The 14661-nt window shown below is 36.0% G+C and overlaps 4 protein-coding genes across 7 annotated transcripts; 3 read left to right on the top strand and 1 right to left on the bottom strand.

Annotated features, from left to right (window-relative positions):
- The first annotated feature begins 209 nt into the window (after positions 1 to 209).
- CIB22 (LYR family of Fe/S cluster biogenesis protein) lies at positions 210 to 3920 on the top strand. Its single transcript, XM_021950655.2, has 6 exons — positions 210 to 390; positions 494 to 535; positions 747 to 828; positions 1449 to 1504; positions 2192 to 2266; positions 3651 to 3920. The coding sequence occupies exons 1-5, from the start codon at positions 259 to 261 to the stop codon at positions 2231 to 2233; spliced, it is 354 nt and encodes a 117-aa protein (XP_021806347.1). The 5' UTR covers positions 210 to 258; the 3' UTR covers positions 2234 to 2266; positions 3651 to 3920.
- A 1078-nt stretch (positions 3921 to 4998) lies between these two features.
- On the top strand, positions 4999 to 7090 carry LOC110750344 (uncharacterized). The gene is made up of 2 exons (XM_021950653.2): positions 4999 to 5592; positions 5994 to 7090. The coding sequence occupies exons 1-2, from the start codon at positions 5124 to 5126 to the stop codon at positions 6299 to 6301; spliced, it is 777 nt and encodes a 258-aa protein (XP_021806345.2). The 5' UTR covers positions 4999 to 5123; the 3' UTR covers positions 6302 to 7090.
- A 322-nt stretch (positions 7091 to 7412) lies between these two features.
- LOC110750336 (30S ribosomal protein S31) lies at positions 7413 to 7963 on the bottom strand. Its single transcript, XM_021950645.2, has one exon. The coding sequence runs from the start codon at positions 7928 to 7930 to the stop codon at positions 7631 to 7633; it is 300 nt and encodes a 99-aa protein (XP_021806337.1). The 5' UTR covers positions 7931 to 7963; the 3' UTR covers positions 7413 to 7630.
- A 156-nt stretch (positions 7964 to 8119) lies between these two features.
- Positions 8120 to 14528, top strand: SULA (NAD(P)-binding Rossmann-fold superfamily protein). 4 transcript variants are annotated; one of them, XM_021950617.2, is made up of 13 exons: positions 8122 to 8318; positions 8430 to 8483; positions 8836 to 8911; positions 9306 to 9365; positions 9883 to 10001; positions 10420 to 10464; positions 10605 to 10683; positions 11267 to 11328; positions 12532 to 12634; positions 13095 to 13155; positions 13422 to 13492; positions 13924 to 14063; positions 14140 to 14528. In XM_021950617.2, the coding sequence occupies exons 1-13, from the start codon at positions 8241 to 8243 to the stop codon at positions 14242 to 14244; spliced, it is 1053 nt and encodes a 350-aa protein (XP_021806309.1). In that variant the 5' UTR covers positions 8122 to 8240; the 3' UTR covers positions 14245 to 14528. The 4 variants fall into 4 exon arrangements, with proteins under 4 accessions (XP_088101629.1, XP_021806312.1, XP_021806309.1 ...); XM_021950618.2 differs by having other exon boundaries at positions 8233 to 8318; positions 8826 to 8911; XM_088245503.1 differs by lacking the exons at positions 13924 to 14063; positions 14140 to 14528 and adding an exon at positions 13853 to 13912 and having other exon boundaries at positions 8120 to 8318.
- The last annotated feature ends 133 nt before the right edge of the window (positions 14529 to 14661 follow it).

The following is a 14661-nucleotide window of genomic DNA, read 5'->3' as shown; positions in this document are numbered from 1 at the left end:
GGCTAGGACTCATATTCATTTTAATTGAAAATATCTGATCCAGTTTAGCCTACCAAATGAGGCCGTAGGGTAAGAATTGACGTCCACTGACGTCAATGATGTAAAAATGGATCCCAGCCCGCGAGTACGGTTTAATTCGGCCCAATAAAAACCCGGTTTCCAGATACGGCAAACGAAACGACGTCGTGGGGGATCATTTCCTCGTCAAAATTCATCTGAAGAAAGACTGAAACAAAGACTGTAGGGAGAGAGAGAGAGATGAGCGGAGTGTCAACAGCAGCGTACGCAGTTCGTCGAGCAGCTCAGAAGGAGAGGGTTCGGATCCTCTACAGACGAGCCCTCAAAGACACTCTCAACTGGGCTGTTCACCGCCACCTTTTCTACCCAGATGTAACTACGCTTTGTTCCCCCTTTTCAATTTTTCGTCATATCCCATCAATTTATGCATTGCATTCGATTTCAATCTCTCAATTTCTGATTTTTTCTTCTTCAGGCCGATGCTCTGCGAGAGAGGTTCGAAACCAACAAGCACGTGGTTCGTCCTCCTTGTTCCCTTTTGTTTAATTTCCCCCATTTTGTTTTTGTTTGTGTTTCAATTCGATTTGTTTTGAATCTTTCAATTTAAAATTTTGATTTTTGTAGCTTGGCTGCATTGCTTGTTACTGAATAAATGTACCCTTTTGATTGTTTTGCTAATGAATGAAGGTACCCTTTTGATTGTTTGTTGGTTTGGTGTGGATTTACAGGAAGATCCTGACACAATTGATAGACTCATAGAAAATGCTGAAGCCTCCTACAATAAGTGGCGCCACCCTGATCCTTATATTGGTAAGACCAAATTTACATAAATATATATTGCTTTTGCCCTCAATTGGAAAAATGAGGGGTTCTTTAGATTTCGTATTGCTTGGTTGATGTTCTGAACCTAATTTTAAGTTGTAAGCTCCAGAGGCTTTGAGCCTTCATATGGGGTATTAGTTCGGGGAGAGAGGAATTTGGAATTGGCATGAAATGTCATCAATTTGGATTTGATGGCGTTTAGACTTCAGACCTCAATTTTTTTTCAGTGCTTTTAAGCTGCAATGTCTTTGAGAAATGGTTTTGGATGATCAATGACAATATCATTGTTGCGCAATTATGTGGATCTATGTGGTTCTATGCCTCCAATTAACTTTGCGTCCAGATTTTTCTTTGTTTTTGGAATGAATATTGAGGGGCCAGCTATTGAGCTCTCTCTAAAGCCGTATCTTTGTTCTTATTAGTGCATAGATAATACAAATGTGTTAAAAACTTGAAATGAAAGCTTGCTTTTGTAAATTCCACTAGGTTTTGCTATGTCTTTATGATCTTAAATAATCTCTTTGCTTTCCATAATATGTTGTCTCGTGGTTTTAATTTTTTTTTTTTCCCTTCTCTTCTCTTCTCATTTATCTTTTTTGCGTGTGCAGTTCCTTGGGCTCCCGGTGGTTCAAAGTTTCATCGGAATCCCACTCCACCTGCAGGGGTAATATATTATAGTAACTCATTCTTTGGTTCATCATTATGCTTTGTTCTTTTACTTGTTCACTAATATTTTGACGACATCTACAAAGAATGTTCTGCAATCAGTTGTGTGATTTTGATTCCCTAGTTCTGTTGTGTTATATGTTTACTTTGTAGTGTAAGTGTCTAGTTAACTAGTAATGTGCTCCTTTTCTAACCAAAGGACATAAGTGGAAATGGACAAGTATTCTCAAAATTGGTTGCTGTTCTTCTGTTTGGAACAAAAGCAATATTTGCAGTTGTATAATAGCTGGAAATAATATTTTTTTTAGATGACCATTCACAGTAAGAGTAGTTTTTTTGTGTTCTACTTTTGTCCTTTAATTCCTTCAGGAAAATATAGAGACCTTTTGTTCAGTTTTAAATAATGGATTCTTGAGAATTTTCTTATTTACTTTTTTTTTAAAAATTTCTGAAGTAGTTTAGTTTTCTCAATTTTTTATTTAATTTTAATATTGCAAGTAGAAAGTTCTTTGCTTTTCCTATGAATTCATTGATTTTGCAATGTTCTTATTCTCATGTTTTTCCCTCCTGGAGCAATGACACAGCTACCAAGGGTTGGTGGATCCACTATACCATGGTTGCAAGTTAAGCATTGCTATTTGCTTCACTGTTTATGATTCCATTGTGATATTTTTTGTTGATGCAGATTGAGATAGTATATGACTATGGAAAAGAAGATAATGAGTAAAAACCTGCATATTTTTCTTCTCGATAAATAAAGGTTAGCAATTTAATATCTGCTTGATATATGTGTTTTGCTTGGTATTTTCTTTATATGTTTTTAGGTGTGTGTAGTCACTCATTTGGTCTTAGGAATGACACTCCTTGTTCTAAGAATCACACCATCCGTTATTATTCATTTTGACACAGTGAATTCCACCTTTTGTCAATTCACCATTTCTTAACAGATTGGTGACATTAAGATTGACATTTTTTTCTTCCCTAATGTAAATAAATAGTTAAAGTGACTTACGGAGAAGCACAGCTTATAGTCTCACTATAATTTCATCAGGAAATCACAAATCTAGTCATACCAAAACTTGATCTTGTTTTTTTACAATCCACAAGTCCTGATTTTTCTTTTCTCTTGACCGTTTTTAGTTCAATATGAATCATTCGGCACACCCACATTGTGCCATTGATAACTGTAATGGGACTATAGTCATAAACAGAAAATTTCAATTTCTTTGTTACTCATCTTGTATTAACTCCTTGCATAATCTTGAGAAGTTGAAAGAAATTAAATAGTACACAGAAAGTGAAAGGAGAGTGAAATAAATAAAGAAAGAAGAGACAAAATGATTTGGACCTGGAAAAGAGCTAATCTGACTGAAACAAAACTTGAAGGAAAATGGTGGAAGGTAGAGGACGCCTTAAATGTAATTTGCATTTAATTGGTAAGAATTCAAAAATTGCAAAAGAGAAAATCACGTTTCACAAACATTTCCACTGTTTGCAAGTGTGTGTATGTGTGCACATGGATGGGGGATATTGCTCTAATTTATGGAGGGATTGGAGCTAAAGTGGACGAGCATGATGTAGGCGTTGAAGTCCACTGCAACAAACAAATCTGTGGCAATAGTCATCTTTAAGATGTTTGGATTGCCCTAGTAGAGAGAATTAGTAACTAACTGAGAAAGTAGATGGAGGGACATGGAGATAGTCAGCAAAGGACTAGAGGAGGGGGAGGGGGAGAGAAACAAGGGAAGGCAATAAAACTCATGAGAGGTTGTTGCAAATGTTTCTTTGTTTATTTTTTAACTTCTCATTTATTCTTGTTAAGTGGTTTCAATTATTCATATTGCTGTGTACATAACGGTAAAATAAGATATTCTGAACAAATTATTTGGCAGTTCTAGTGAACATGAATTTGGTTCATATTGGTGTTTTTATTGTTGAAAAGATGCTGCGTAAGAAATCTAATTATCCTTGAGAAAAGGGGGGAAGGAGAAGATAATAAGCTACTCATTTGGCTTGTTTTGTTGAGTATTTCATGTAGCAAATGCGTTTTTTTTCTTCCCTATTTTAAGATGCATCAATCATGCCCTCCAATAGATTTTTTATGACTTTTCTATTGATGATATCTGTTGCTTTCACCGATGCAGATCAAGATGGAGAATTACTATGATGATGAAGATAATTATTGAGGCCAGCATCTTTGATATGTTACTTAAGCAAATGATGGTTTTAAGCTTTAAACTCTTCTAATTGTTTAGTTGCTCCTTTTTGAGGTGTATTTGATGTTTTCGTTGACACAAAACAACAGTGACCAACGTGGTATGTTGCAGGATTGGATTAAGCATGATGCTTAATTTGCGCAAATTTCTCCTGGTCAATGTAATTTGCATTTCCTTGGCTGCATTATTAGGCCAATATGCTCCCCACAATTGGGGTGATGTAGTGTGGGTGTATCTGTGTGCTAAGCGTATATTGCGAGTTGTGAATTTGGGGAATTTGGCCATATAAGCGTCTAGATTTGGAGTTGGCCTTGATAAAATGCAAAATGGATGCTTTTCGGTTCTCCCACTCTAAGGTAACCCATGCAATGGAAATTGTAAAGGCAAAGGTTGCGTTAAGTGTACCTGGAAGAAATGAAATTGGAATGGTTGGTCATTTGGTAGTTATGTTTCTTTGTCAGTAATCTTGTTGCTAAACTAGGTTCAAGGTTCAAAGCAAAGATTCTCCTTTGTTTTTCAAAGAGGAAAGTAAAAATACTCGAAATTGTTGGATTGAGGTGAAAATTCACGCAGATAGGTATGGAAGATTAACAAGAAACGGCGTACAAACTTCTTGGTTTTAGCTAAAACAGAAGATAAATTATGTTTAGACCAAACAAAAAGTGATGCAATGTTAGTAGTTGGGTCATCAATTATCCAAAATAGAATAACCCTGGTGTGAATTTTACACGTTTCACAGGATGTTATTAATTCACATATTATAATATGAGTAGACGATATTGTATTAATAAAAGCAAAATTACGTATTTTTACATAAATCAATAAAACCACATGACAGTTTTATGACCACACCAAAAGATTTATCGAGTCATACATGCACTCCGAGATAGAGAGAGGGTGCGGTAGGAGTAGGGAGACTAAGGAGAGTGCTTGTAATTATAAGCTTGAAGACCAACACCATTGAATTGAATTTGATAGGAAAAGATGATTAGGACATTACAAATTTTAAATTAGGTTTGCACGCATGATAAACCTGAGAAACCAATGAGGACCGATGGAATTGGAAGAAACCAAAAATTGTTTCAACAACCGAAAAAAAAAAAAAAAGAGGTTTCATTTGGTTAGAAGCTTAAGACGTGTCCATTTCAAAGTGCCTCTCATTGTGGAAACGTATTCAAAGAGTTGGTGTCCATTTCAAAGTCTCTTTCATCAACTCTGAAATTGGTATAAATCGTGATAAATATTTTTTTTTATTTAATTATGATTGATTTATATTGGAATGGCAATGATAACTGCCAATGAAGCACAGAGGGTATTTTACTCATAAATGGGATAACAATTCATGGTTTCCATCTCTTTCCTGTTTTGACAGCACTTGTTTGTTTATATTTGAATTCAGTGATGACCCAACTAACTTATAGAACATATAGTTTTTTCTCCCCTCTATCTCGCATGACCCATAAACCCACAACCCTTTTCAGTTTTCCAGTGCCAAAACCATTTCTTTGTTTCTTTGTTGCTTCTCTGCTTTTTAGTTCTCTTGAATTCTGGCCAAAGATGGAGGAAGAAGCCATAAGGGTTTTGGGTTGGAAAGTAGGGAGAGATTTCACAACCCTATGTGCAACAATGTTTCCTGTATTGGCTTCTCTCATCATGGTGGTTTTGTTCCTGTGGACCATTTGGTCTGAATATGAAGCTGTAGAGAAGGCAGGCATAAACAGTGGGTATAACAATTGGGGATTCTGTATTGGAGTCTTAACCCTAGTACTTGGTTTCTTGTTTTTGGCTGCTGGGCTTCCTTTACTCGCAGACTTGGTTATGAAATTGTTGGAGCAATTGCAGAACCAAGAGGAGAGCAGAAAACATCAAGGTATTAAGTTAATAACCAGAACCAAAATTCAGAAATTTCATTCTGTCAGATGATCATCTCATTGTTAGCAATTTTCTACGTATGCTTTTCCGAACTTTAGTCTGTTCCAAACACCAGAAAAGCTTACCTGCACCAGTTACATATCACCCCTCTCTCTATCTCTCACCTCGTGTGAGTGAATGGATAGGGAGAGGGGGGTATATATAACCAGAATATGGCAGTTTTACTCTCTGAACACACATCGAAAGCCAAAGAGTTCAATTCAATAATACATCTAACGCCTTCTCAACTATTTTATGAATTTTCATGCATCTGAACTTTTCATGTTTATGTGAACGTGTGTATACGCAGATATAGCATATTTTGCCAACTATCAGCTTACTTGATTCCTAATGATGCAGGAGGGAAGTTGAAGACAATATGTATCATCAGCCGCCTGGCTATAAGTGTCATTGCAATGTTCATGCTAGCATGGGCCATTAACACTGGAATTAGGCTTGCAACTGAACCTAGAAGAGAAGGCAAATATTATCCTCTAGCATCCCCAGTTGGTGTTGTTACTATTATGTTTGGCTTCACTTATTCTATCATTGGACTCTGCGTAATTGCAGAGCTAGCACTAGAATTGATAAAACAGTTGCAAAGGACAGAGAAAGAAGAATTAGTTAGTCATCAAGTTGGCAAAATAGATGTCAAATTTTTTGTTTGACATTGGTACAATACATCATACTACGTGCAAATATCATGCTCTTGCTGATCAGTAAGTAGATTTAGTTCATTTCAATCACAAAGAAGGAAAGGTTTTTGGTTTCAGATGCTCTATTGGCTTGTCATTTCATTCATTTTCCCACCAATTCATGACCATTCAGCAATCTGTAATCGATATTCAGAACATGTAGGTTGGCTCTAAGGTTTTCCCCTCCATGTTTAGAAGACTCGCAATGATGTTCTTTCTATTTGATTCCAGATTTGTTGTTTGCCAACTATTCTTGTTTGAAAGTAACCATCTGAGACCAATGAAACAAAGTCTGACCATGGGGAACCAACCAACATCACATACCTCAAATAGCAACATTTATCCAGCTAATTGACTCAACGATCAGGGATAATATCAAGCCAACTAAGCCCTACTACAACTATTATCATCCGCAGCACATCTTAAGACTGTTTCGCATTCCATAGGTATGCGGCTAGTGCTACGTGATGAACCACTAAGTGTTTTCACCCCGCTCACAAACTGCACATCATAAAGGCCTCTATCCCTATTCGCAAACCGCTTCGAAAATAATAGTTGGTGTCCATCATTCTCGGAACAAGCAATCCTAGTATGCTACAATTCCCTTTTCACCAATCAGTCTATGCTCAAGTGTACTTGTACCTAGTTCTCTAGTCTTAATCTTTTCACCAATCTGTCTCTCTGGTAATTTTGTTCAAACATATATCTTCGATTGTGAAGCGTGATCTTATAAAATGATAAACTCACACACATGATAAGAAATTTGAAAATAATACAGGCAATTCATGGGCAATTCATATTCAAGGGCTTCTGAAATTATTCTTTTTTATGTGAATATGTATAACCAGAATCTGATTTACAAGTTCACCTTAGAACCTGAAAGATTAAGACTTGTCCTACAAGCATCCCTTGCTAAGTGTTTCCTGAGCAAAGGAAGTACTTCACGGTATACTCATGAAATGCCTGCTACAAGAGCAATCATTATTTTCCTTCTTAACCTCACCATACTAAGTAGCTCTGAATTATAATTTTCAATCTTATGCATTTAATTTTGTGATTTTAAAAAGAAGAAGCAATAAGAGTATGACCCATCAAACAAAATGATAATAAAAGCATGTAAAACCCAAGAAAAGCATAAAGCATTCATATAAAAATGTACACATTCTGATGACAAGATATAAATGAAACCCTTCAAACCCTTAAAATTGGGAGATCAACATTACATATATTGAGCTAAAACCCTAAGGAAAAAGCTAAAAAGGGTTAAGAAAGAAAGACAAGTGAGAAATCAAATTCAAATTTTCAGATGAGCTTGAAAGGAAGAGGCCAAGGAGTGGACCTGGGCACCTCAACCTTGTCCTTGATGCGCTCTATCTTCTTCTCCTTCTTCGGTCGAGCGTTTCCGTACGACCCTTTGAATCGCTTTCCTTTCTTCGTCTTCTTGTCCCCTCGTCCACACACGATCGGCGCCCCAATAGAACTCATTCTCGCCACTGCTGCTACTGCTGAAGAAGATGATGATGAGGTTGTTGTGAAAAGGGCACGCTGCTCCGTCATCAGCACCCGCCTTGCTACTGCGCCGCACCACTGCATCATCGCCATTTCTCCTCCGCACTCGCTTAGTACAGAGAGAAGCTGTGAAAGGGGTAGACATATTTAGGTGATGACAGAATGGGCTGGGCTTGTTGGGTTATTTTTTTGCCCAAGCCCATTAAGGGCCCAATAATATTCTTGTTGGAAAATGGATGATGGAAATGGCCTTGTGGTTCCAAATCAAACACATTGCCATACGTTCATCAGTGACTAAAATTGGTATTCAATCATCATCTTTCTTTGTTTCACTACCAACACAGCAAAAGAAGTAAAGACAAGAAAGCAGCTTGTTTTATCAGAGAGAGAGAGCTTTGCAACAATGGAGGTCTGTAGAGCCACTGCTTTCTCATGGACCCACACTATCTCTACCTCTCTTCATGTCTCTCTGCCCCTCTCTGTGAGTACCCAGCTCTCCCATTTTTCATTCTTGCTTTCTCACTTTGTTCACACAATGCTCCTTTCTTTTTTCCTTTAAATTTGTTTCATTTTATCTTTTTTGGGTTTTTAGAAGTTTGAGACTAAGAGACTCAGTGTTTGGTGCGCCTCTGATCAAAACCAGAAGGTATGCTCTTCAAATTTTGAATCTTTTCACACTCGCATTTGCTGATGATTCTGTGACAGTATTTGCGAGCGTAGCTAATTCATTTGGGCACTTCAATATTACTAGAATTTTGTATGCTGGTGCTCTAATCTTGTTAAACTAACTAACTTCCCTGCTCTTTGCAATGCAATTTGGCCCAAAGTTGTGGAGATTAGACTACACAAAGTTACTTATCATCAGTCCTTTCTATAACATGGTGGTGTCATTGATTAGGATGAAGCATTTGTGTGTGTGTGTGGTTAACAAGTTAAATATTATGTAGGTTGCCTTTTGTTTGTTGGAGATTTCATTGACCCTTTGCAGGTTGTCATAGGCAAATACAATGACCGTATCAATAACTGGAGCCACGGGTTTTATCGGTAGAAGATTGGTGCAAAGGCTGCATGCAGGTCATTTGAATTCCACCTCCAAAATTATATAATCTTGCAACTAATATGCAGTGTGTTTATTGTATTACCTTTACGTGTTAAGGTGTTATTATGCATTCCACCTCGGCTTAATGTTTTTCTTTTGGTATTTAATTATCTCCAATTGACTGTTGATCTGATCCTTATTTTTACTGGAGCGGCCGAGTACATACATGTGTTTCTTTCAGTATTTGTGTGCATAACAAGGCACATTTAGAACCAAATCAAATCATTTCAAGGTTATGGTGTTGCTTTATTGCATTCACTAAGACTATGTTGCCTAATACTTTTTTTCTATGTATAAAGCTGAAACTTATACTGCATGTCCATGCATTGCGCTAACTTAAACTTCCTTTTAATCCAATTTGGAATGCAGATAATCATAGTGTGCATGTCTTGACACGGTCTAAATCCAAGGCTGAGTTAATTTTTCCTGGTAAGAAGGTAATGTGTGCTTGTAGTTATTTGGTAATATGTTCAATAACCCTCCCCTCACAAGAAAAGAAAAAAAAGAAAAGGAAGAGATTTCTCATTTGCACTTTAAGCAAACTGTTAGTGTGTGTTAATGTTTTATGCTTGATAAACATTTTTGGGCCTGTCTCCTGTTGTTTCTTAAGTCATTGATTCAGTTATATTGTGGGCGAACATGTGAGGGGAGTATTAGTGTTTGTATTGAATGTGCTTGATATACATTGCTGGGCTTGTTTCCTAAGAGTTTTAGCTTTTGGGTTAACACAAACAATATTCAATTTCTTTCTTAAAAAATTAAAAATATTTATAAATCTAAAATACTATTGCATGCATATACAGATTGAAATTAACCACTTCCAGAACTCCTTGATTCATTGCTAAATGTCATTTGTTTTTTCCCTGTTAATAGTGAGATAACTAGTCTTCTGCATACCTTGTTTCTATTATGATTTAATACTGGAGATGTTCCTTGCCACTTGTAGTCAAGGAATTTCCAGGAATTGTGATTGCAGAGGAGCCAGAGTGGAAAGACAGTATCCGAGGTTCAAATGGCGTTGTAAATTTAGCTGGAGTGCCCATAAGTACAAGATGGTCTCCTGAGGTTGGTATCACTTGCTCATTTCGATCTTCCATTTCCATCTACTACCTTTTACCTTTTTACTTAGCAACTAGTGATTACATGAATCAAAGATATAAACTTTTTTGCCGCACCACTTTAGAGACTCTTCTTGGGTCTCACTCACTGCTATGTAAATAATTTTTATTGTCAAGCTCATGCTTCTGACCTAGATTATCTGAAATATGATTAAAGGTATTAAATTAATCATAAAATGTTTTATCTTCAGCAAATAACATTAATGGATAATAAAATGAAAATTATTATTGTAGTAAAATTTTGTCATGAATTGACAGAACATTATATGGTATGACTCATATGATGTGTCAATATCAGAAGTCAACATATTGTATATGCATCCCTAGAAGCTGGTGGTAGTTACTAACTTCTCATTGGACTGTAGATAAAGAAAGAGATCAAGGATAGCAGGATTAGAGTCACCTCGAAGGTAACCAGTTGTTTCTTATACTGTTATACAGAACCACTCATGCTGCAGTCAAAATTAAAATTCTCTTATATTTCCTTTTTTTTTTTTTTAATAATATTATTGATGCAAAAACTAATTTGGCCTTTCAACTAATTGTGAAGGTCATAGATTTAATAAATGATTTACCAGATTCCGTTCGGCCTACAGTCTTGGTTAGCGCGACAGCCGTCGGTTACTATGGTCCGTTCTGTCCTACTCTTTTTATCTGTTAATGCCAATGTGTCACACTTTTGCGTGTTTCCAATCAATTTCAGTGATTTTTGTTGCTCTGCTAATATTAATCTGTCAAGCATTTTAGATATTCATGTGGAATTTGTTCATATTCTTGAGACCATTAGATTCTAATGGAGCATTTGGATACCCCATGGAACTGGAGTGTCCTTAAATATTTCATTTTACCCATATGTTTTTTGAATTTTTCTCAGAGTTTAGTATGATTGTCATATTGCATGAGTCACAAAGTTCCACAGAAATTACAATTAGGTGCTTGGTTCTGAAAACTGTTTTCAATAATTGATAAAGTTCATACTGATACCTCCTCATGTCACACCCCATTAGAAAACCAGTTAGCAAATATTATATTGTCATCGCATTGAGGCGATGCTCATTCTCTGCCTCTCACTGGCATATGATTTTCCATTGCTTTAAATGCTCAAGAATGTATAATCCAAATTTGAGGAGCCTCTTTATATCTTGCATTGCTAAGCCCAACTTCCAGTTTCCATTTTCTTATTTTTATTTATCTTAATTTTTTCATGTTCAGGTACTAGTGAGACACAAGTATTTGATGAACAAAGTCCATCAGGAAATGATTACTTGGCTGAGGTATGCAATGACATAATTCATATTATGTATATTTTATGCATAATCATAATTTTTTTTTTTTTTTAAATGAAGGAAGTCTATAAGAGGTGGTAAGATATGCTTAAAACTTCTAAAATTTTGGCACCAACTACCAATTGGTCTAGTGGTACTTTTCTTTCTAATGTTGGAAGAGGTCTAGAGTTTGAATCCTCCTCCCCCATTAATAAAAACAAAAATTTTATATAAAAAAACTTCTAAAATTTCGGTTATGCAGTATGTTCCAGAATATTAACTAACTGGTTATCATACTACATAAATGTAATATGGATAATCAGGTGAGCCAAAAACCAAGGTGGTGAAGCCACCTGTTGAGGGATGGGATTGTGATTGTACTTCTACTTGAGAAAAAGGGAGAAGGAGAAAAATGAATGAAGTTGTTTTGTAGTAGGTTAATCCTGGAGTACTTGTTACATAGAACATGTGCGTAAGTTATTTTAAATCTGGAGATCCTTAAGGAATAATGGTAACCTATAAAACAATTGGAGAGATTTAGGGAGAGGTTTAAGGGATATGAATTTGAAACTAAAATTTAATGAACTATTTGACCCTCAGTTCTAACCCTTAAACATGGAGAATTACTTTTGTCCTTCTAGTGTAGAGACCAAAGTGGGTGAATCTCCTTATCAATAGTATATAGAAATTGATATAGGGAGCTTTAATACACACTTTCATATTGGATATATCATTCTTTTGCTGATCTGTTATTTAAAAGTTATAGGCTGCTTTGATGAAGATCTTGAGTTTGTGACTGTAACTTATGTATGCCTAACTTTTAACTGTGTGATGCTTGCCTGATCAAGTAGAATATTTCCTGATTATGTTAAATATTTTTTTTAAATGAAGATTATGCTAAATCATGTTTAATCCCTGGTTTTCGTTGCGAACACTATCCTAGGGCTTTTGCAGTTCAGATGAGTTAGAATTATGTTTTATTGTTTTCCTTTTAGAGTTTAAAGCTTGTAGTCAATGGAGTCTACTGTTATTATGAATAGAACAATCAACCTTCAAACCGTGAACATATTCTCTGTTCAGCTACATTCTGCAATATATCATCACTTTTTATTACTAACAAATGACTTCCAACGCATGAAGAAATATGACTTCTGCTTGTTCTTTTGAGCTCAACATTTCATCCTCATCTTAAACTAAAATGCAACCTTTCAGGTTTGTAGAGAATGGGAAGCAACTGCCCTCAAAGTAAATAAGGATGTGAGGTTAGCACTTATTCGCATAGGTGTTGTGCTTGGCAAAGATGGCGGTGCTTTAGGTATGAATAGTCCTGTCAACCCTTACTTCCCTTGTATGCGCATGAACTGAACTTATCTACTTTGACTGTGGGTATGACTGGTACTATGAAATGAACCCTTGCATTGTATGTTCACGTTGCGTATGACTAGTACTTCAGCCTTGCATGTATGCTCATTAACAAAACTTGCCTACTTGGATTTTGGGTTTGTCCACTTTACTGTTTAATTATACATTGACCAATCTGGTTATGCTTAGGGTTGCATGATCTCATAATTGTATTGGGATATTTTATGCATAGTTATCTCTAATGTTCTATTTATGTTGTCATCTAAGAAAAATATACTAGCAAAAATGTTCTAAAAAGTTGTATGATTTTTATCTTCTTAGCGTAACAATTATACATATCTATAATTTTGTTGGTTTCAAGGTAACAAAGCTTCTCCTGCCTCACACATACTTACACCTTTGAGCTTCTGCAGCTAAAATGATCCCTCTCTTCATGGTGTTTGCTGGAGGACCCTTGGGCTCTGGAAAACAATGGTATTTTTCTTAAATTTCAGTCCTTTGTAAGGGTAGTCTGTCACACTTTTGTGCTACTAACGCTGTACGGTTGGCATTTTCCTCTGGTTCAGCATTAAAAAGGAAAATATAAGCATTTCAATGATGTTAATGAATTAATATAACTTGACAAATTAAGTTTTTACTTTCGACATGTATTATCTACTGGATGCCTGTTTGATGAAGAGAAGAAAATAAATGCACCGAAGATATCAACAACTGTATTTATTATTCTCAATGTGCTGTAGGTTTTCCTGGATTCATCTGGATGACATAGTGAACCTGATATATGAAGCTCTATCCAATCCATCTTATAAAGGTAAATATTTCATTATTTGTAATTTTAATTATAGTTTTAGCAAAGTACAAAAGGATTGATGTTGGAATAAAACCAACATACTGGTGCTGAAGCTGATGATTCCTTCTGCTTTCATCTAAAGTTTGCTAGCACATGGAGATAACTACACTTCTAAAGAGTTCTAGTACTCTATTAATCTAACGTACCGTTTCATATTATTATATCTTGTTCCCTTCTCAAAGCTACTCAAATTAACTGACATATGCAGTCACAGTAGATATCAAATGTTTTCTTTACCATACCTGCATACAAATATACGATAAATGTGTTCAGCTTTTCAACAATTACCAAAATCTCAGGAGTTATCAAATTTTCACCTAGGCTATCCATGTGAAACTGGTTCTCGGAACTTTTCAACATATTGAACGCGGTTGTTAAAACCTTAATCTCAGGAGTTATCAATGGAACTGCACCCAACCCGGTTCGATTTGCAGAAATGTGTGAACATTTGGGAAATGTCTTGGGTAGGCCTTCGTGGCTGCCTGTACCAGATTTCGCCCTGAAAGTGGTCCTTGGAGAAGGTGCTTCTGTGGTAAGAATTTTCTTTATCTTCTTTTCAATTTTCTCCTGATTGCATATTGCTCAGAAACTCAATAAGGTCATTGCAGGTTCTGGATGGGCAAAGGGTGCTTCCAGTTAAAGCCAAAGAATTAGGCTTCACGTTCAAGTACTCTTCTGTGAAAGATGCTTTAAGATCCATTATTTCACAATAAGTGACCTAATGTAACAGAGGAAACATCATGGTTCTTCATTCTTTTAGGTATTGTTATAATAAGTTGCAGAAGAAACATCTTTCTTTTTCATTCTTTTTGTTAGATATAAGAAATTCAGATTCAAGTAATCAAGTGAGATTTGGGTCCTTGTATTGTAGATGCTATGGATCGGCTGTCCTGGCTCCTTAACCAATTACAAAGTTTTTAAGTGGTTACTATATTATCTCGTGCCTCTAAAAACAAATTTTGAAAGTGTTCAATATAAATCACACTACTTCCAACTATATGGTGTTCTCTTGATTCTGTATCATCAGCAATTTTTATCAGGATAGGGGGATGGGTAGAGTGTGGGACGATGGTTGGGGAGGAAGGAAAAGCAGGAGAAGGTTAGGAAGAAGGGTTGTGGGTATGTGGCCG

Source organism: Prunus avium, chromosome 8 (genome assembly GCF_965620075.1).
Source record: "Prunus avium chromosome 8, drPruAviu1.hap1.1, whole genome shotgun sequence".
NCBI lineage: Eukaryota > Viridiplantae > Streptophyta > Magnoliopsida > Rosales > Rosaceae > Prunus > Prunus avium.
Note: the sequence above shows the minus strand (reverse complement) of the source record. Positions and strands in the feature narration are given on the sequence as shown.